Consider the following 21,838-nt stretch of genomic DNA (forward strand, 5'->3'; position numbering starts at 1 on the left):
TGAGAAAAATCTTGTTGATGCCCCAATTTACTAAAAATTTGATGATGTATTCAATTGCACGATGAAAATAGAGAGAGAAGTTATTAAAAGGAAATTCTGACACGTAGGAGAGAGAGAATGGAATCATATTCTCTACTATTTCAAAGTGAGATAATTTCTTTTGGAATGAAGAAACCCACTAAGAATAGAATTTGTAAATCAAATAGAATTGGTTTGAGAACGAGAGATTAATTTTCTTTTCCTGGGTATGTGGGATGGTTATTTAAATCTACGATTTTTTTTTATCAAAGATATATGTAGTTGAGCTATGTTTAGATTGACAAGATGTATCATTAACGAACCAGTAAACATCTATGGAAAAATATAAATAAAGACAAAAAATGTTAGAGATCTCATTTTTATGAAAATATTGACAAAAAAATCTATGTAAATAGATATTTCTTAAAAAATAATTAAAAATATTTAAAATTAAATAAATATTTCACCTTTTTAAAATAAATTAAAAAGTTTATAGCATGTCAAAATCAGTTTATATTATATATTAATATTTTGCTTTTTATTTATGATATAATGGAAGTGCCGATTCCATCACTTCTCGATGTCAAACCATTGACCTACGAACATGTGAAAATATTGATGAAAATATCATATGTGCATAGAAATATCAACATACATATTTAGATATTTAATATTCTAAATAGCGCTAAATTCGTGATAGTTACTTGGACTAATTCACATCATAACACAAGTACTTTGATATGGACACCTTGAAGATTCCCATATTGATAGCTACATGTTGACAAAACTTTACCATCTTTTCTACCTTATCTCCATTCTTTTGATAGTACATTTAGGGCTACCTTCCATGCATAATTCTTGATCAGATCTCTTTCAACACCTCATTTTCTGTAGTGAAATCAAGTGCATGGCTTCATTTTGATAGTTTCCTGTTATTGTGTTTGCTGTTATGTGGATATTTACCATTTTTGAAGCATTTGAAGCCATCCAGAAATGGTTGCAAAGGAGGCAAACCTTTTCCAATTTATTAACATTCTTGAACAGAACAAAAAAGGATGGATCTTTACAAAGGTAACCACTCCTTATTCATACTGATGTATCTCTGCACAAACCAACACAAAAAAAAGAGTAATATGCACACAAATTTCTTTTCAAATTCATTCAGTGACAGACAGATCAAATCGAATCGAAACTTCAGGACTCGAGTGAGCCTACTTGATGGAATAATTCAACAGTTCTCATTCATATGTGCATGAATTCTTCTTGAACGTGATGGCTTTGGTGCTGCTCGAATCGATGCCCACACGGCATGAGATTTGCTTTATATGTGTTGTTCTTACTAGCTTCCCAACGACGTACCCCCGTGATAGAATCTTGAACATCAACGTCATTGGAACCGGACCACTTGTTGGGGGAACCGTTAAAGTTGATGCAGCTCCATACATCGGAACCTTAATTCCTTCCAAGTTGACAGATAACGTCCGGTGACTGTTTCTTGGCTGGTAATACTTCTTCAACTGCTCATAGGATAGGATCACAAGGCAAACGGGTCAATGGCAAAGGCAATGGCCTCCAATCCAATTAGTTCCAAAGTTGTGAGTAAAGAAACAGAAGCTGAGCACAAGTTTGTTACCTGACCAGAAGCCACAACAATCTCTGAATAAATGAGATCAATTGGTGTGGAGGTAACATGAATGCCAAATATTGTGGCGGGATTGTACACACTTAACCTCAATGTGCTATTCAATGTCAGCAACTTGGTAGGGACCCCAGTTGAATCTGAACCTTCCCCAACATAGAAATTATGCACAGCCAAGCTCTGAAAATTAGGATCAAACTTTACATTAAGGTGAAGGGTTGATTAGGAAATCTCTCTTCGTTTTTGGACTTTCAATTTTGTGTTTAGTAAGTCTCATTAAATACTTATTAGCTTAAGCTTTTGGATTCATTAAACGTCTAATGAAACAATTAGTTTAAGCTCTTCTGATATCATCTTAAGGATAAATAAACCATCATCCAACCCAAAAGCGTAAGCTAACCAGTTTGATAAATTGGAAATCATTATAAATGGAGAGGAAACAACAATGCAGAGGTTCGAACACAGAATCTTCTGCTCTGATACTATCTCAAGAACGAATAAACCATCACTCTAACTTAAAAGCTTAAGCTAACGGGTTGAATAAATTTAATTCATATACGAATACCTCATCGAAAAGCTTTGCCACAAGTTTAATAGGAATTAATAAGTTGATTACCTTAAGTGAAACGTGAGCCTTGAAAGGCCTGCTGGCTCCCCAAATGATCAAGCAAAAAAGTGTGAAGAGAGCAACAAAACTCAAGAGAGCAATTAAAGCCTGCAAGCGTCTAGAGAGAGGCTTGTCCTCAAGGTCATCATAGGGCCCTTCTTCCATAATCACATTACACTCAGGCCACCCCTTGTCATTGCTCTGCTTCTTGCCCCCTTTCCTGCCGGAAGACGACCGGAAAATCCCCGAAAACCGGCTCGCCGACGAGTTCCGGGAGTGCCGGCCGAAGGACGGGTGAGACGGCGACTCAATGGGGCTGTTGTTGTAGATTGGAGTCGTGTGCATCGACGACGACTTGTCCCCGTCGTTAGAACACCGTGAAGGGCTCTGCACATAATACGTCGCCCGCTTCGGCGACCTCGACGGCGACGACGGCGCCAAACTCGTGATATCGGACTCCGATTTCGCCGAAAGCATTGTCTCCTCGTAGAATTTGGAACTTGAAACGTTGATGAGAATTGAGGAATTGGATAAGAAAGTTTGTATGAAAGCCGAAGGAGGAAGGAGATGATGAAATGGGGTAAGGCGTAAGCCACTAGTGGGGGAATGAGTGTCGGCAGCTCCTTATTCATTATTATTGTGGTGTTGTTTTAAATTTCTTCCCACAATTTTATTGTTTTCTCTGTTTCTTACTTTTAACTTTTGAAATAAAATTATCAATCCTCATGGCTAAATGGATCCAATATCTATTATTGGACCGTCTTGGTTTCGTCACTCTATAGTTTCAAAGTGATGTCTATTGTAACAAAATTAAAAAAAAAATACTTTTAAGTGTTGTTCTTGTGTTAACTACCGTTAAATTGTTGAAGAATAAGAGAAAAAAAAAAATAGAGAATTAAAAAGATTGAGATGTCAATGTTTCAATTGTGGTCAGTTTAGAGATAATTGATTGCCTAAATATTGTTCAATTTTTAATCGGTGTTTGAACTTCAAGATCACGTCTTTTTAATATTGTTTTAAAAAAAAATTAGTTGATAATCATTTTGGCTTTTGTTTTTGGTTTTGAAAATTAAGCTTGTAAACACAATTCTTATTCATGCATTTCTTTATTTTCTTTATTCTGCTACCTACTTTTTAACCACGTTTTCAAAATATAAGTCAAATTATGAAAACTAACAAAAAATATATATATATTTTTAAGAAAGGGTAAGAACAGGTATTAAGAAAATTGTGAGCAAACAAATATAATTTTCAAAAACAAAAAACGAAACGGTTATCAAACGAATATAGGTTTTGAATTCTGAATTTTGTGTATGATAGTTAACTTCAAATTTTAAGATGCCTAAACTTGCTCAAAATCAACCCGTCACAAAATCTTTGAAAGATATAATCAACTGCGTAATTATTGTAATTATTAAAGAGATACAAAATTGAAAGTGTATAAGCCTATTAAAATAAATTTTTAAGTAAAATCTACTTCAAAGTTGAAGTTAAAGAAAGGCAATATTCTTTTTTTTTTTTTAACAGAAATATATTACAAGTTACTATATTATATTCGATTAAATGCGGAAAGATTCCCATAAAGTCGCACCAAATTGGATTCGGCTGCTAGTGATGTAGTAGTTACAACCACAAGATCAAGACAAGCAATAATAAGACAACCAATAATTCGAAGTTTTATAAACAGTTCATGGAACAATAATTATTGTATTTATTCAGCTAACTTTATTTTATTTTATTTGCTGTCACCGACAAATGTGTAAAACATCTAAAAATGTAGGTAACTCTGTTTCCCATTTGGTCTATCTTTCATAATTCTCCACTGTTCGAGCCATCAGGATGTATTAATTAATTGTAATCGAAATTCTTTGTTTTCTTCTTAAGATGGATTTGATTATGGCTTTAAAGTTAAGCTTGATACTCTCTCGTGTTTTTCCGTTTTTGTCCATATATTTTTAAAAAGTCACTATTTTAGTTTCTATTTTCTAAAATTTTTAACACAAATTGAAGCTATTTAATATAAATTTATGATTACATTTTAAGAAATTTGTTGAGTGAAATGCCATGCTCAAATGTGATCGAAATAAATGAAATGAATATGAAATAATCAAAATACAGGCACCATGACAAATGACTAAAATGAACGAAAGTTAAAAATAGAGAGACCACGTATTGGAAGTACATGGACCAAAGTTGAAAATATAGGAACCAAAATAGTATTTAGACCTTTGAAAAATAGATGTCAAAATGATTGAAGTTGACCAAAATAGATTATTTAAATTTATTCTTTAAATTTTAGTATTTCAAATCTTGGACATAAAGAAAAAAATTAAGGACAAATATTGCTCCATGAAATTAGTCGAGATGCGCGTATTCTTCATTCTTCATAATATAATATAGTGGGAGCCCTTGCTTTGATTAAGGAGTTAATCAAAATATCACCCCTCAAGAAGCAAGCATCAAGCTAGGGTTCTTGATGAACATTCTCAGCTCTTGATTCTTGAAACTTCCTTCAAGCTTCAAGCTTCAAGCTTGGGTGAGTTCAAGGTTGTGTTTTCACTTTCCAATTCACACACGTCAGTTCCTTGTGTACATTTGATCAAGTATTCCAGAGACCCAAATAATTAAGCAATATATATATAAACATTAAAGAATGTTGTTACAACACAGAATAGTTGTGGAACTTTACCAGCATCACTACACCACTACATGTTAATATAATTGGACCATATGGTTTCAGAAACATGAAACAGAGAGGAAATACAGTGAAGGAAGTAGACAGAATCCATTTAGTTTAACACTTAGCATTCACACCCTGTTGATCTTTGCTGCCTTCCACCCGCGACATCAATGGTGTCGGGAAGGTATCTGCCATCACCCGAAACGAAAAGAAAAAGAAAAATGACAATTAGAGGCCAGTGGAATTCACTCTACTGCAAATAACAATTTTTTTAATTTACTGAGGAAGGGATCCTGGCATAGCAGAGAGAACAGAACAATGACCATGTTAGATGAAGATCAGACATTCTGGAATGAGACACAGACATGTCAGGCATTCGAATGTCACGACTGTTATAGATTGTGACTGGAACTCATCACATCTGAGATTCGATAAGCTCTGAGGATACAGCTATTGTCCACACTTAAGCAAGTGAAATGTCTATTGAAACTTAGGATGGACAGGGAAATGGCTATCGAAACTGGTATATTTTTGTCATAAGAAATCCATCGAACATGCTTCGAAGTTTATATTTTAGACAAATAGACAAAGGTTGAATCGTAACAAGAAGATGGGGGAATGTTCCCATGTTCTGTTAGAGTTGGTTTTTCAGCAGATATAACTATAGCATAATATAACACCAAACTGACAATAGGAGTTTCCTCCTCTTTTAGTTTTACTCCTTAATTTATTTTCATTAAGACATGCTCTAGTATTCATGTTGTTTATCAACCTACATCAATAAGATTCCTAAACATAGAATTAGCTACATATGTAAAAGTAATCTTTAAAAAGATGTCATCATAGGAAAAATGAAGTGAAAGTTGAAATTCAGTTGGATGGAATATACTTACATTTCTTCTTCTGGTTCATTTTTGAGGGCATTTTTAGCTATACACTGAAATGCAGCATCCACATTGAATCCTTCTTTTGCAGACGTCTCAAAGTATGGTATGTTTCCTTTAGCAGCACACCACGCCTTTGCTTTCTTCTCAGAAACCTACAATGCGGTTAAAGATCCTTATGGCCGAGCAATTCACTAGAAGAGTATCTATCCTAAAGCAGAAAAGAATAATCCTCACTCTAAACAAGTAAATTCAGATAAACATTATAAAAACAAGACTGGGTGAAACTCACCACTCTACTGTTCCCACCATCCACGTCGACCTTGTTCCCCAATACGACAAAAGGGAAGTTTTCAGGATCAGACGGACTAGCCTAAACATAAAGAACAAAAAGGCTTCAATATGAATCCATATGGGTTTTCATACGCTCATAGCTATATATGTTGAACCAAAACCGACCTGAATCAGAAACTCTTCTCGCCAGTTGTTGAGATTATCAAATGATTTCATAACATTCACGTCGTATACAAGAACACAGCAATCAGCACCACGATAAAAGGCCACTCCAAGACTTTGAAACCGTTCTTGCCCAGCTGTATCCCAGATCTGAAATTTTACACTAGACATATAAATCTTCCATCTCAAGACATTACAAGGCAAACCAACACCACCTTCTCCAGAAACAAAAGAACAAAAAGTAAACCATAGGGTTTTCCCTATTACCATATATATATACATATATAACTACTCCAAACCGCAACCAAGGGATGAAGGGGGAGACAACTCTATCTCAAACATAACCAAGACAGAGAAGAATGACAAGAGAACTTTGATCACATAGTAACGGTACAATCGACAACCACCATTGTTTTGCATAGCTTCTGTTAGAAGAACAGAGTTGCAGTTTCTTTTTTTCTCTTTTTGATATTCATGTGTCCGGATCAGCTTACGTGCAGCTCGACTAAATACGAACCAACCATATAACCTTACTCATTTGGTTGATAAGGAAATTGTAAGATGTTAAATCTTAGGTAGGTGGTCACCATGGTTTGAACTCACTCATTCCTTCCAAGCCCATTCCAGTTCTTTTTCATTTCAGATATTACGACTGGTGGTCAGAAATCCCATAAAACTCTAGATTCTAGAGATCCCCAATGACCAATCCTAGCATGCCAATGCATAGCTCCAAAGATAATAGCATACCCAACAGAGGAAATTAGATATTTTAGCAATACTTACTTGTAATGTAAACAACCTGTCTTCAAGCTGAACTTCCTTCGTGAGAAAATCTGCTCCAATAGTGGCCTTGTACTGATTGCTAAACTTACGATTCACGTATCTAATCAAACAAATTAGAGTAGTAATTAAAAAACCCAATAAACAAAAAGAGTTGGAAATCAAAAATTCACAAGTTTCGGGCTCGAAGGCATACTGATTCATTAGCGATGTCTTCCCGACGCTGCCAAAGATTCGAGAAACGTAATTAGGATAAAATCCGTGACATCCAATAGAAGGAAGATAAAAAACAAGGACAGGAACTTGGAATCGAATTCCCCCACCATGGTATCTTCGATTCTCTCGAATCCAAGGAACCCAAGAGGGAATTACAGGAACGCGAATCGAAATGCGAAACCGAAAAAGGAAAATCGAAAGCTCACCCACTGTCACCGAGGATAATGACTTTCAAAAGTATGCGCCTGCGAGAAGCCATGGTTCGAAAAGCTCGAAGATTGAAGCTGGGAATTGGGGAAAATTGCAGAAAAAATTAGGGATTTTGAGTTGACGGAAAAAAAAAAAGAAAAAGAATCTGATGGAAATATTATTGGAGTCGTCGAGGGAAAAGGCCGACCGGGAAATTACAGCGAACAATGGGAGGACAGCGAAGGGCGGTTGAGTTGCTATATTCCGAAAATACCCCTCACGGTCGTTGGCTTTTTACATGGATGCCCTCACTTCCTATTTTTGAATTTTGAGATTTGCCTTTCTGTAGAACTAGAATATTCTCCTCCCATTGTTCCAATTCCTTCGTAGTTTATCCAAAATCATTACAGCCGCAAATTTTTAAATTAGTTGGCGGCAAAATGCTCTTCATTTTCCTTCTTTTGTTTTAAATTCGTCAAATCAATCTAATAAAATAATTTTAAATTTGTTTACGTAAAATGTCAAAGGCGAATCGAATCAAATGATCTGAATTTGACCAGATGGATTGTTAATAGGGGAAAGACGAATTCTTGACTCGAATGACTGGATCAAAGATGATATGCACAAAGAAAATGTGAGCTAATGCCGACGAGGTGCCGGCATACACTTTGATGCTTAAGTCAGTGTAAGAACTCATGAAAAGAACAAGAGAGAATTGTATAGAAGTGTAGTGAGTTGTGTTGTTGTACCTCAATTAGACTGGGATCTTCGTATTTATAGGCTCATGGGGGAAGGAGGAAGATTTATTTCCTTTCAAGTAATATGGCCGAGCTAAGATGTCTACGGTGGAGGTGTGCGCACCACGTTAGGTATGACACGAAGGTATGTAGAGTAGTAGGCCGCCATGGTGGCGTGCGCTTCATGCTCTAGCAAAGGTGGCTACGGTGATCACAAAGGAGAAGGGGCACCGCGGCCGCTTGGGTCACGCTCGCTTTGCTCGGAGAAGGGTTGCGCACAGGTCGCGCTCCTTATGTTGAGAAGGGGCACCGTGGCCAATTGGTGCGCTCGATTGGTGTGGAGAAAGATTGTGTGCTCTTGGTGGTGGCACATGTGTACCATGTTGGGCGTGTGAGTATTGGGCCGATGGGCCGCTGTGGCGGTGTGTTTGCCACGCTTGGAGTGCACGGAATGGGCGAATGAGCCGTGGTGGTACCTACCCGTGTAAGACTTTTTCACAACATCCCAACAAATACTATTTTAGTCTAGGTTCATTTTGGTACTTATACTTTCAATTTTGTTCATTTTAATCTCGAAGCGATTGTTTTGTTCCATATATTTTTAAAAAGTGACCATTCTTATCATTTAATTATCATTTTTATCTCATTCCTTTCAAATTCAAATTTAATTTGATGTAAATTTATTAATTAATAAATAACTTAAAATATCAAATCTTTAAAAGTTAATAAATCACTTAAAATATTTATATTAAAAAAAAAGTCACTCAAAATATTGTAGCTATACTCTAATAGCTACAATGAAATTAAAACTTTGAAGAATAATTTTACAAAATATGTACAAATTTGTTCCTTAACTCAATTGATTGCCAATAATAAATATTGAGGATGTTTGGATACAATATCAAAGAAGATAATAATATTAGGAGAGAATGTTCCAACCATTTGCTTTTAATCTATATTAATTTAAGTTAAATGACTCACAATATTTAAAATTTATGGAAATATTATGAGCTCTCTCTTATATAAATAGGTCTACGAGTTAATATGAGCTTAGTTTAGTGGTAATTAACACATATATCTAACCAAAATGTAATGAATTCGAATCTCCCACCTCACCTGTTGTATTCAATAGAAAAAAAAATGTCTATGAAACTTTTAAATTGTTTAATAATCATGAATTTATTAAAAAAAAATATCACACACATTTAAAATTCAGTGACCAGTTCAATTTAAAATGTAAAGTTTATAAGGGCCTGTTTGGTTGGATTCTGTTTTTTTTTTTCAGATTCATTGAATTAAATCAATTCAATAGAGTAGGATTTTGGAGATTGGTTTTTTAAAACTGTTTTCGGATCATGTGATTCAGACAATAGAAATTTTGAAAACAACTTTTATATCTGTTTTCATATTTATAATTTAAAATTACATTAAAAAGTATAAAACTTTGATAAATATATTATTCATATTATAAACTCATGTTTGTTAAAATTAAAATATGTAAAATATAATGTAGTCTAAATTATATTATATAACCTTGTAAAATAATAATTATACAAAATTCATAAAAAATGTTAATAAATTAATTAATATAAGTTTAAATTAAACAAAATGTTTAGTTTGTAATTACTTCTAGTTCGTAAATATATTACTAAACCCACGTTGAACAATTTTTTAAATTGAAATTCAATTATCAAATATGCTATCAAACACATACCTAAAAATAACGAAAACAAATAATAAAATTATGGTTTTGATTGAATCTCTTGTTTTTAAATTTTTGTTTTTTCATTACCAACTAAACCCATATGAATGATCACACAGTAATTCAAATAATTTAAAAGATAAAATAGAAAAAGCAACTTTGGGTGTCCCTCACGTGACCATCGTGGCTCCAGGTTCCTGGCTGTCGTCGAAAATTAAATTAAATAATGTTAAAGTGGAACTTTTTTTAGTACAAATTCGTTTATGGAACAACATCCAATTATTGTAAAACATAAACATCGAATTCAAGAAAATTGAACATTTGAGCTTAATTCAACTTGTTAAGTTATTTATTTATGATTAAAAGATAGTGTGTTCGAACTTCCACTCGTATGTTTTATTATACTAAAAAATCTGAAAAACAAAATAAAATTATTGAAAAAGAATAGTAACAAATTCATTTTTAAATGAAAAATAAAGAGACTATTCAGACAGAAAGTCAAGTTTTAATGGTATTGGTAATAGCTAATGGGGGTCAAATTATTTGTTATTATTAATAATTAAACACAATTTTACTTTGAAATTTTCAAAAATAGTTGAAAATGTTTTTTTTTAATATTTCTTATACTTCTTCTTCCTTTTTATTTATTTATTTTATTTCAATTTATTTATAAAAGGTGGTATATAAACCTACACTGGCAAGTTCCGAATGTTCTTTGACGATTTTATTTTCTTTGTTTCAATGTTTTAAATATTGATTGTAGATCTCAGTTTTAAGAAAATGTTAATAGAAATATTAACAAAATTGTGGACATTAATTGATACTTTTAAAAAATTATAAAAATCAATAAATTTATAATATATTTAAATTAATAAATAAACCTTTCATATACATGTTAAAAATTTTAATATTAATATTGTGTTTAAATAGTATATTTATTTTAATTTTAATTTTTTATTATATAATAAAAATGTTGATTAATCTCTTATATGATCTTGGTGATGTGTCAACTGAATTACTCTGTCATTTTTTCCAGAAAGAGAGAAAGAAGAAAAAAGCTGTCAATTATTATACTTATTTATATTGTATATAGGATGATAATATTTGTAGTCTTGTACTTGAGTCCCCTTTTTATTTGATAGAAGCTCTACCAAAACGTGGACTTGAAATACATCTTTATTATGCCCAACGTCTCCTTGAAAATGACATAGTCCAGAACGTCACGATTACGAAATAAAATATCGAAATTACGTTGTTATCAAGATTTTAAATATCGATGTCGATGGAAATGTCAAGGTTTCAATTTCATGAAAATATCGATGGATATTTATGCAAAAGTTAGAAAAATTAAAAACATCGTAAAAGATATTTTAATAAACATCCTCCTATTTCTAAATTAGTTAAAAATAATTAAACTTAATATTAGGTATATATTAGTGATATTTTGTTGATACTTTTCACATTTTGTCGATTTTCTTGTACTATAATGAAAATGTTGATTTACCCTTCATGAAAACGTCATGTGTCGAGAAATATTTAAAATCATAGTTGTTATAACACGGTTTTTCATTATAACGTTGTAGAGTATGAAAGGAGTATATTAAGATGAACTTTTTGCCACTCGAAATCAAACGTATATTCATTTTTTATGAATAAAAAAACAAAGAGGTGAAAACATTATGCTATATTCTCTAATATTTACATTTATCTAGCATGAAAATTTTAAAATTGTCTAAAAGGGAGAGCTATTCATATAAGACACCATCGTGACATTGTAAAATTGTCTTTCCAACACGATTACCAACTCCATAAATAAGATATTAATAATTTTAGCTGAAATAAATGTCAAATATACCTTGCACGCTGAATCCAGCTATGGTATTTAACTATATATGTAATAAATAAACAATTTATGATTTCTAAAAATACAAAATACAAAATATACAAAAACCAACGTACACATAATTTAGTGATCATTGACACTTATTCATTTTCTTGATGTAGGATGTTCAAACCCTCGAACCTCAGTACTAAAAAAACTCGTACCCTAAATTTGTTGTAAAAAAAACCAAAATAAAAATAAACACTCGGGGTAGAATGGAAAATACGATACATTCAAAAGGGTATAAATGACCATATGATAATGTCTGCAATTTTTGTTTTGTTTTTTTATGCGGGATTTTACGACATTTTTCTCTTAACATTTTGTTTGACTAATAATAGTAATTTTATATTTTTATTAATACACGTTTTTTAATTACAATATATTGGAAGGATGAGAATTTTAACTTTTGTCAATTACAACCATGTTCATGTTAACTATTAACACCTGTTTTATCTGACCTTTTACTCGACAAAAAATGATCTATAAATTTTTATTTTTAATTTCCTAAGTCCATTTTAGATTTTAAAAAGATGCATGGTCTATTAAATTTGTTACAATAAATAAAAAACAAACTAAATAATATTTAAAAATTATAAAATATGTATAAAAAAGGTATAAAGTAATAAAATTTTTAAATCAACTTTTAATCGGGGTATATTACAAATAAAATCGGTTAGTTTTATTCCTTGATTTATTAATAGATAGATGCTAATTTGACTAGAATTGTTTAAATAATGTTACAAATATAGGAATCTTTCCATTTAATATTTTAGTTCATAAAGTTTATTTTTGTGGGTATGGATGAAAATATACACCTTTTACGTTTTTTTAGTCAAACAAATATGGAGATGGAAGATTGAAATTTTGAACTGTAGCAAAGAATAAAGATATTTTAACTATTGAGCTATGCTCATACTTAATATAATTTTTTTATTTGAAAAAATACAATTTTTATGCTTAAGATAATAGTAGTGGTTCTTAATTTAAGTGATATTCGAAACGTTAAATTGAGAGAAATTTTTTTTAGTAAATGTATCAAATGGCTACTATCCTTTTAGGCAGTAATTCATTTTCTTTTTCATATTTAAAAATTTTCAATTTTATCGTGAAGTTATAAAAAATTCGTATCTATTAAAAAAAAATTGTAATACAAAAGAGCTTGTGTCGAAAATAATTAAATTATGATTTAAATAATATCTTGGTCCTATGTTTAGGATTCATTTCAATCCATTATTTCGGTCCTTTAATTTTATGTTTATCTCATTATTTCGATTATTTTTTTTATGTAGTAAAAAAAAATCTAAGACTTTTTATTAATGAAAGGTAGAGTCGAGGATCTAAAGATTTGGTATATACTGCCTTTACTGTTTTTTAGACGTTATTTATTTGTTTATATTTTGAAAGAAAGACGGATTTTTTTTATTTTCGTAATTAAGAGAAAAATTGGCCCAACCAAAACAATAATTGAAATAATAGAGGATGATCGTATGAAAAATCTCGATATTCACATTCCAGACGTCCGAGGAGCGGTTGAAATTCCGTACCCAAAAATCCAGCCCAATCCCCAACGCAGTGCAAAAGTGAAACTGACAATGAAGTATGAGATATAGACGAGTTGCGAATTCATTGGCACCTTCGGAATCCATTACTCGCCATTTGATTTGATTTGATATTATTCTTGTTTCCTTATAGAAATTCTCTCTCAATTTTTCATTTTTGCCCTCATTTCGGGGATACCCAGTTTGTGATCGCGTCTATCTCCGATTGGGGGTTTCAGTTTTTGAGGTCTGAAAATTCTAGGGTCTTCATTGGGTTAATGGGCTGCTGCGATTGAATTCACTTCCCTCGTTTTAGTATCTTGCGAGTGCAAATTTTTTATTTGTTTCTGTTGCGGGAATGAGCTCTCAGAACCAGGTTACGGTTCGGGACCTCCTCGAGGAAGCAAAGAAACGGGTTCTTTTCCTGGTCGTATCCATCGTGGGTTTATCGTATCTGATGTCATGTAAGATATGGGATTTTTGTTCGTCGAACTGCAAATAAACACCATATTAGTTTTTCTGCTTAATTTTGTTAAAATCCGATTGAATTCGGTCCATCTTGGGATTCCTTTCTTAGTTTCTAATCTGTAGAACTCAATTTGGTGTGCATAGATTCTTCGTCTGTAAAAGGATTGTTCTTGTATTGCCTGTTGCAACTTGAATCTTGCAAACCCCTTTAGTGCGTTCATTAGTTATAATCGCATCTTTACTTGGAGATACAATTTTAGTTCATCAGCATTATTATGATAACCGCTTTTGTTAACTTATGGTTTCAAAGTAGCATTAACTATGTTGGTTTGCATGGAGAAATAGAGAGGTTGCTTGGTTATCGTTCAACCGGACTATTTGAACCTTTGCTTGTTGTTTGCACTACCGTGGAACTGATTATTCATTTATTTTGAACATACAAAGTCAGTTCATAATTTTACAATGATAACGAGTCAGTTGAAAATTGGAATCAGTTTATGGAGTTTTCTTATTTTATCTGTTATATCTATTAACGTGTGATGCTTTCATACGATCTGCGTTCGAGCTTATTCTTATGATGGGAACTGTTCTGCACGAACACAGAAGTTTCTCTTTAACACACACACCCCTATTAGCCTTGTAAGGTTTATGCGAAGAGGTTTGCTTGAAGTTTTTCTATTCATTTTCAGTTTCTCTCTGCCTTCCTGGGCCTGGTGGACATTTATGTGTATTACTCTTGCTGCTGACCTTTTGCGTTGTTCTCCTACTTGGGGATATCTCAAATTTCTCTTGCTCCTGTTTCAGTGACAAGCTCCTCAGTTTGGGTAAATTTACCTGCTGCTGCATTTATGATCATCCTCATCCGATATTTCGCTTTAGATTTTGAAATGAGGAGAAAAGCTGCTTCATACATAGGTAGGCCACTGCCAGAGAACGGTATTTCCCACAAGAAACCTCTTGAGTGTCCTAAAGTTGTAAAGAAGTCAGACTGGAGAAAGAAAGTCAATTCTCGAGTTGCTGAGGATGCAATAGACCACTTCACTAGACATTTAATTTCAGAGTGGGTGACAGATCTTTGGTATTCTCGTTTAACACCTGATAAAGAAGGCCCGGAGGAATTGATCAACATCGTCAATGGTGTGCTTGGAGAAATTGCAGGACGCTTTAGGAATATTAATCTGATTGATCTTCTAATGAGGTTAAGTTCTGACATACTTATACTTTATATTTATATCCAATGGTTGATGGCTTCTGTTTCTTACACTAGTGAACTTAAATTTTTGATGTAGGGATCTTATTAATCTCATCTGCACTCACTTGGAACACTTTCGTTCAACTAAAGGAAAAATAGGGAAACAACAATTAGGAAGGGTTACTATTGAACAATTAGATACAGAACTCAGACGACTCCTGGTTTTGGAGAACAGGTTGCACCCTGCTTTATTTTCTTCTGAAGCTCAGCATAAGGTCTCAATTCTATATTTGATCATAAATGATACTGCTTCAATGAATTTTGTTTGCAAGGGCGAGGTACCTTGCATTGCATTTTTATCCCGTGGTAACCGAGTTTTCTTTCCTACACATTCACAGGTTTTGCAGCATATGATGGATGGTCTTATATTATACACATTCAAGCATGAGGATCTTCAGTGCTTATACTTTCGTTATACAGCGAGGGAGCTTCTTGCTTCTGCAGTAATGCGGCCGGTTTTGAACTTGGCTAGCCCAAGGTAATAAGCCATATCATTTTGTTTGATCATATTAAGATGTACTTCCGGCTTGATGCGGTTATATAATTTCAAAATTCTTGATAACAGGTTTATTAATGAAAGAATAGAATCCTTAGTCTTAAATATGAAAAGGCCTAAGAAACTGGAATCACTGCACGAAAATTTAGAGTCAAAACCAGATAGATCACCAAGTGCTTCCGCTGATGATTTTTCCAAGTTTCTTGATCCCATAGCTGGTGTTGAGCTGGTACAGCTGAAAAATGGGCAGTCTACAACCCCTGCAGATCTACCTAAGAAAGTTAACTTGAATGCTAGTCTTTCTAAAGACCCACTTCTCTCAATTAATACTCGATCTTCCCGGTCCTGGAACTCGGAACCCCTGACATCCCAAAATGCTGATGAAAGCACTATTCAGAAGCACAGATCTGGTGGAGAATGGGGTGAAAAGTTGGATCAGCTTTCTCGTAGAAAGGATAAGGCCTTAGCTCCTGAGAATTTTGAAAACACGTGGGCAAAAGGGAGACACCATAAAATGAAAGACGATGAAAATAAATTTAGTAAAAATGCCCAACAAGGCCTCTCCCAAGGGAAGCCTGCTTCAGTTTCAGTGAATCATGAGAGAATCTCTAAAACAGTTGATAAAGAAAGTGCGGTCAAGCTTAATTGCTTTAAGAATAACACCGTTAACCAGCTTATAGTTGATGGTACATTCTCTCCGACTGCAAACGACACTACCATGATGCATCAGCAAGACAATGATTGTGATGTCATGCACCTTAATGATCTTGACTTGGAGAGAAATACTTCAGAAGATGAGGAAACAAGCAATGTTACAGGCCTTGACTCTCCTGGAACCAAAGTTTGGAATGCGAGAAACAATAGAAATATTGGAATTTCTCATATTCATCACCCGCTTGAGAATTCTGATGGTTCTCGAGTTAAGAAGACGGGTAAAGGGAAAGATAACCATCATAGGTTATCAAGGATCCAATCTGGAAGGAAAAGATCCCGGCCTAACAGTGAGAAGGTGCCTGTCTGGCAGGAGGTTGAGAGAACAAGCTTCATATCTGGTGATGGGCGGGACATACTAAATTCCCCAAAAGAGCTTGGAAATGACGATGACTCCAGTGATGATTCCGAGATGGAGGGTTTGGGAAGAATACACAGTGGATCAACAGCTTCTTCATCTATACCTTCAATTTCCCAAATTCTTCCTAGTGATTACTCTCAAAGTTCTCTAATGGTGGATTCATTCTTTAGGTTGAAATGTGAGGTATTCTTTTAAAAATATTAATGGTGTATACTTTGAGCATGTCGAAATTTTGCTTTCTTAAACGATGATGTGGTTGTGATTTTGTCTTTTATGCAGGTAATGGGTGCAAATATAGTAAAGAGTGGTTCAAGAACATTTGCTGTATATTCCATATCTGTTACTGATGTAAATAATAACAATAGCTGGTCTATCAAAAGAAGGTTCTTACTTCAAATTCTCTCAGTTCATCTTTCACCAATGCGTTCATGATTTTCTAAACTTTTGTATGCATTTGTCTTTCTTATTCTTGCAGGTTTCGCCATTTTGAGGAGTTGCACAGACGGCTGAAAGAGTTTCCAGAGTACAATTTACATTTGCCACCAAAACATTTTCTTTCAACGGGATTAGATGTTCCAGTTATTCAGGAACGATGTATATTACTTGATAAATATTTAAAGGTCCAAACTTGTCTTACCTTTCTTTTTTTTTTTTTTTGTCTACTGTAATAGTTGTGTATCCATTACAGAATGATACATTATGAGATGTGTTTGAATTGCTGTCTAACTCCATAGTGTCTTCCCTCATAAAAAGGTCACGATTTTTCAACGAGGTCTATCTATTATCAAGAACTTTCCATTTCTTTTGATGAAAGCTTGGTTTCTGATAAATAAATAAATAAAAGAAAGAAAATCTATTATCATGAATTAGTTCTTTATATTTTATTGATTTATTATTTTTGTTGCAATTCTGGGTTTGTTGCTTTTGAGATGTTTCAGCTTTCAGCTTTCTGCTTTGTCGAGTGCACCTTACCGTCTGATGATTTTTTAACTTTATTTTCTGCAAGTCAATCTTTTTAGGCGATAGTTAGTTAGTCAAGTCATTCTTTTCAAAGTTTTTGACCACCTTTTTAATTTTTGTTTCTGTTACTCTTCAGAGGCTTATACAACTCCCGAAAATTTCAGGATCTATTGAAGTTTGGGACTTTCTCAGTGTTGATTCCCAGGTTAGATCTTTACTTCCCCACTGGATATATTGCCCTTGACGATCGGAGTCTCTATTCCGTGATGCTGAACTTATGGAATTATGTTTATTTGTTGCAGACATACATATTCTTGAATTCGTTTTCTATCATTGAAACGTTGTCAGGTAAATCATATTGAATTAGTATAATTGAATATGAATAATATGCCCTTTAGTTGGTGTTAGGTGTTAGTCTGTTATATCATACATGTTCGAAATGTTTACAGTTGATCTAGATGATAAACCCCATGAAGACAATAGAAGTATTTCAAACCCAAGCAGCCCGTTATCGGGTCTATTACCACTGATGAGAGACCATGCAATTGCCGAAATCTTGGAGCCTAAATTGCCGGCGAAGAGTAAACTGCAGGCAAATGGCTTGAGATTGAACACAAAAGGCATGTCTGTTCTTTCTCCAGTGAAAACAAGTTTTGAGGAAGTTTTATTATAAATTGTTTTTGACGATTCTGATAGTGACTCAGATTCTTCTACTATGGAGAAGAGTGGATTGTCTAATAGAAACTATGGAAAAACTGAGGATCAGAAGGAGAATGGAGCATTATCTAATAGAAACTCTTTGAAAACTGAGAGCCCGAAAGAGAATGAAAGAATGGTAGAGGCTTCTGACTCACTTCTTGATGCTGCAACTGATCCAATGTTGCCCACAGAGGTAATCTTTAACTCCATTTTATCGATTAGGAACAGGATAAAGTAGTAACGTTGATTGAAGAGGATGATTTGTGTGTATTGTAGTGGGTGCCGCCGAATTTAACAGTGCCATTATTTGATGCGGTGGATGTGATATTCCAGCTACAAGACGGGGGATGGATCAGGTGCTGTATTGAATTGAATATTGTGTTAGAAGTCATAGAAGATTGAGTGTTGTATATAAAATGGGCAGGAGGAAGGCGTTTTGGGTGGCGAAGCAGGTGCTGCAACTGGGAATGGGGGATGCTCTTGACGATTGGTTGATTCAGAAAATCCAGCGTATGCGCAAGGGATCTGCAATGGCTTCTGCCATCACTCGTGTCGAGCAGGCAGGCATCCTTCTTACTTGTACTTTCAAAAATATTATTACATACATGCTCTGATGAACCTTTAATTGAAACAGATACTGTGGCCTGATGGAGTATTCATAACCAAGCGTCCAAAGCAGCCACCTCAAGCTTCTGCTTCCAGCAATGAAACATTATCACCCCGTTCACTTGAGGAGCACGAAGCCGATCGCCGTGCTAAGTTTGTATACGACTTGATGATCAGTGCGTTCTCAATTCTCATACATGTTATGCATTCATTTTAAGTTAAGCATCTGTCTTGATCTTCAACTTGTTCTTGTGATAATAATGAAGCTAATGCACCAACCGCCATCGTGGGGCTTGTGGGTCGGAAGGAATACGAGCAATGTGCCAAGGATTTGTATTATTTCCTTCAGGTATTTGCATGCGATCACTTTCTCCTGCATTTTTAACTTGCTTTAGACTTAGAACTGTTTTTGTGATACCATTGCAGTCGGATGTATGCATGAAGCTGCTGGCACTGGACCTCATTGAGCTGCTGCTCTTAACTCTGTTTCCAGAGCTTGAATATGTCTTCAAACAGTTTCACGAAGAAAAAGAAAAGTTTGGCAAAATCGACATACACGAATAGATCAGTTAAGTCTGGACAAGTACTACACCACTACTCTCTCTCTCTTGCCATCACTCCATTTTTGTTTTTGGAGTTTCTACCCCTTCTATAGGCTTATTTACATTAGAAATTTCGTCTTTTTCATCCCCAATTTTTTCTGCACCATTGTGGATTGTATAGTACAAGCTTTGTGCACATTTAAAGTGATTGGCATCGTAAAGAGGTTGGTTTCATTGTTGATTTACACGTTTCTCTTCCCAGACTCGCATCAAAATCTGAATAAGAATTACTTGGACATATAAGAAGACTTACTATGAAAATGAATATTTACCTTAAAAATTAATTCATATGATTTTTTAATACCAAAATATTGTAGGATGACAATTGCTCTGTAAGCAAGATTAATCTAGTCCAATTTCATGAAGGAAAAAGAAACTTCTATAATTACTTTCATCTTAATGGTTCAACTTCATATAAAAAGTTACTTATTATTTAATATCTTCTTAACATGTTTTGCTAGTATGAACGTAGAAATACTCTTGGTAACCATCAAAAGCAAGACCCAAGTTTTCGACCAAAACTTATTTCAGAAACACAAGTAGTACTTTATGATTAAATCAAAATAACTCTGGTTAAAAGCTCTTGTTTTGAAAGTACCCTTCAACCTCACCCTAAGCCTACGGGTGCAAGATGTTAGGCACCAACGCCAAACACCAAGAAAAATAGAGTTTTAGGGTAGAATTGTTGATGAGCATAGTAGGGAACTAAATTTATTCAATTGCAGGAGTTAACATGAAACTATGGTTGGAAAGAATGATGCAAAAGAAAAAATAGACTTGTTTAATGAGAAAATCTAGATGCTCACAGATCAACACCTATCTTTTGATGCTATATTCGGGCTGGCCACAGCAAGACGGGTGCGCTATTGTTATCATCTTATCAAGCTATTAAGACGAGAGTGCAGAAAGAAAGAATGCTTCCATTGATAGCCAAGGAGGTATAGCTGGCAACGAGTGGCAGGGGCATTGGTGAGTCCAAGAGGCATAACCAAATAAAATGCCCCTTTATAAAACTGGATACTGAAGCTAAATCGTTAACTTATGTTGAGACTATCCCAATGCTGGGCAAGATTAACCTATAATCAAATAACCAAATCAATCTAGTGATTCCGCAAAGGATCTCCCAACCCAGACAACTTTTAGAGATAAGGGCAAAACAGAACACGCTGGAAACAGCTTAATCAAGAAGCAGTACGAACAATCTGATTCGTCATTTGACCATAATTGAAAACAATACATTTCAAATAAACTGCGTTCAACTAAATCATGAAAAGCCAAAACTAGAAAACAAAATTATATGAAATGATTCTCAGTTGAGTAAAACCCTCCTAAAAACTATAGTTGGGTACTGAAATTAAGGCGAACTTCTTCCAAAACCTTATGCTGATGCTGCAGCTCCTTTACTCCTGGGTGCAGCTTCAGTACCTAATGAAAAACCAAAATCAACAACTGACACCAAGTACAAGAAGTGAATGATGGGAAGAGTCAAATTAACTACAAATACAAATATCATACCCTCTCTGAAGCCGCTCTTGAATCTACGCGGGACATGGCGCATGTACCTCATCCTACCAGTTCCGGTTGTCTTTCTCCTAATTGCCTTCACACTCCAGTTATCTAAAAAATTCCCAGAGCCAAAGAAAAATTTAATAACAATCAAAACGAATTCAAACTACATGGAAACCTAAATCAACACGAGCATCTCATATCACTTCACTGAACGAACGAATCCAATGCACGTTCGCACAGACCAAAGCCTTCTTATTCAGGGTCATACCCAAGTACTGACTTAGTAACTTCTCTAAATGTGAAACAACACTGAACAAATTAAACGCAGTAACGATGGAACCAATAAACACGAGCCTAAACAGTCGATTTAGATCAGAGTAAATAAGGATAAAGATCGAGAGTATTTACATTTGCGCTTGCGAGCAGCAGGGAAGGCACATGCTGAACAGCGACTCTTCTGGAGATGGAAGCTGCGGCGGCCGCACCGCACACAGAGAGTATGGGTCTTGTTCCTCCTCTTACCAAAACTGCCCGTACCCTTCCCCTGTAGATTAATCGAGCGATAACACCAAGATCAAAACTAGTACTCAGAAACAAAAATCGAGAGGTAGAAGAGAGGTAAAGAGAAGTACCATTGTTGCAGGACGCAGAAACCCTAGGGAGGAGAAATTGTATCTGCAGTTTGGCTCTGGGGATATAAGCAGAGAAAATAGCCTTTTTATATGACCGAATCACAGTCTAGGGTTTCAGCTCGATTATTGGTGGGCCGGCCCAACATTGACTTGTCCAGCTTTAGTGAGTTATTGGATCGGCCCAATATTGTGTTTGAAAGTTTCCAGCCCA

General features: G+C 34.4%; 4 protein-coding genes across 9 annotated transcripts; 1 reads left to right on the forward strand and 3 right to left on the reverse strand.

Annotated features, from left to right (window-relative positions):
- Positions 1–633: 633 nt before the first annotated feature.
- On the reverse strand, positions 634–2,895 carry LOC111018406 (uncharacterized). Of its 2 annotated transcripts, XM_088117245.1 has the most exons (4): positions 2,274–2,895; positions 1,652–1,837; positions 1,234–1,535; positions 634–1,120 (listed from the first exon to the last, which is right to left on the reverse strand). In XM_088117245.1, exons 1-3 carry the CDS (start codon positions 2,739–2,741, stop codon positions 1,257–1,259), a joined length of 933 nt encoding a protein of 310 aa, XP_087973371.1. In that variant the 5' UTR covers positions 2,742–2,895; the 3' UTR covers positions 634–1,120; positions 1,234–1,256. The 2 variants fall into 2 exon arrangements, with proteins under 2 accessions (XP_087973371.1, XP_022150162.1); XM_022294470.2 differs by having other exon boundaries at positions 634–1,535.
- A 1,982-nt stretch (positions 2,896–4,877) lies between these two features.
- Positions 4,878–7,691, reverse strand: RABG3D (RAB GTPase homolog G3D). 2 transcript variants are annotated; one of them, XM_022294792.1, is made up of 7 exons: positions 7,487–7,686; positions 7,261–7,287; positions 7,068–7,167; positions 6,288–6,434; positions 6,121–6,201; positions 5,838–5,983; positions 4,878–5,132 (listed from the first exon to the last, which is right to left on the reverse strand). In XM_022294792.1, exons 1-7 carry the CDS (start codon positions 7,537–7,539, stop codon positions 5,066–5,068), a joined length of 621 nt encoding a protein of 206 aa, XP_022150484.1. In that variant the 5' UTR covers positions 7,540–7,686; the 3' UTR covers positions 4,878–5,065. The 2 variants fall into 2 exon arrangements, with proteins under 2 accessions (XP_022150484.1, XP_087973041.1); XM_088116915.1 differs by lacking the exon at positions 6,121–6,201 and having other exon boundaries at positions 7,487–7,691.
- A 5,582-nt stretch (positions 7,692–13,273) lies between these two features.
- On the forward strand, positions 13,274–19,671 carry LOC111018592 (phox (PX) domain-containing protein). Of its 3 annotated transcripts, XM_088116913.1 has the most exons (17): positions 13,292–13,795; positions 14,489–14,526; positions 14,604–14,997; positions 15,089–15,266; positions 15,390–15,529; positions 15,617–16,802; positions 16,899–17,002; positions 17,095–17,239; positions 17,716–17,784; positions 17,882–17,927; positions 18,029–18,199; positions 18,284–18,471; positions 18,555–18,634; positions 18,703–18,838; positions 18,913–19,060; positions 19,151–19,233; positions 19,311–19,671. In XM_088116913.1, exons 2-17 carry the CDS (start codon positions 14,523–14,525, stop codon positions 19,446–19,448), a joined length of 3,210 nt encoding a protein of 1,069 aa, XP_087973039.1. In that variant the 5' UTR covers positions 13,292–13,795; positions 14,489–14,522; the 3' UTR covers positions 19,449–19,671. The 3 variants fall into 3 exon arrangements, with proteins under 3 accessions (XP_087973040.1, XP_087973039.1, XP_022150449.1); XM_088116914.1 differs by lacking the exon at positions 14,489–14,526 and having other exon boundaries at positions 13,274–13,390; XM_022294757.2 differs by lacking the exon at positions 14,489–14,526.
- A 968-nt stretch (positions 19,672–20,639) lies between these two features.
- Positions 20,640–21,738, reverse strand: LOC111018628 (large ribosomal subunit protein eL37x). 2 transcript variants are annotated; one of them, XM_022294803.2, is made up of 4 exons: positions 21,628–21,738; positions 21,404–21,539; positions 21,002–21,103; positions 20,640–20,911 (listed from the first exon to the last, which is right to left on the reverse strand). In XM_022294803.2, exons 1-4 carry the CDS (start codon positions 21,628–21,630, stop codon positions 20,865–20,867), a joined length of 288 nt encoding a protein of 95 aa, XP_022150495.1. In that variant the 5' UTR covers positions 21,631–21,738; the 3' UTR covers positions 20,640–20,864. The 2 variants fall into 2 exon arrangements, with proteins under 2 accessions (XP_022150495.1, XP_087973042.1); XM_088116916.1 differs by having other exon boundaries at positions 20,640–20,935.
- Positions 21,739–21,838: the final 100 nt, after the last annotated feature.

This window comes from Momordica charantia, assembly GCF_013281855.1.
Source record: "Momordica charantia cultivar OHB3-1 chromosome 9 unlocalized genomic scaffold, Mcharantia_2.0 BLBB01000009.1, whole genome shotgun sequence".
Classification (NCBI taxonomy): Eukaryota; Viridiplantae; Streptophyta; class Magnoliopsida; order Cucurbitales; family Cucurbitaceae; genus Momordica; species Momordica charantia.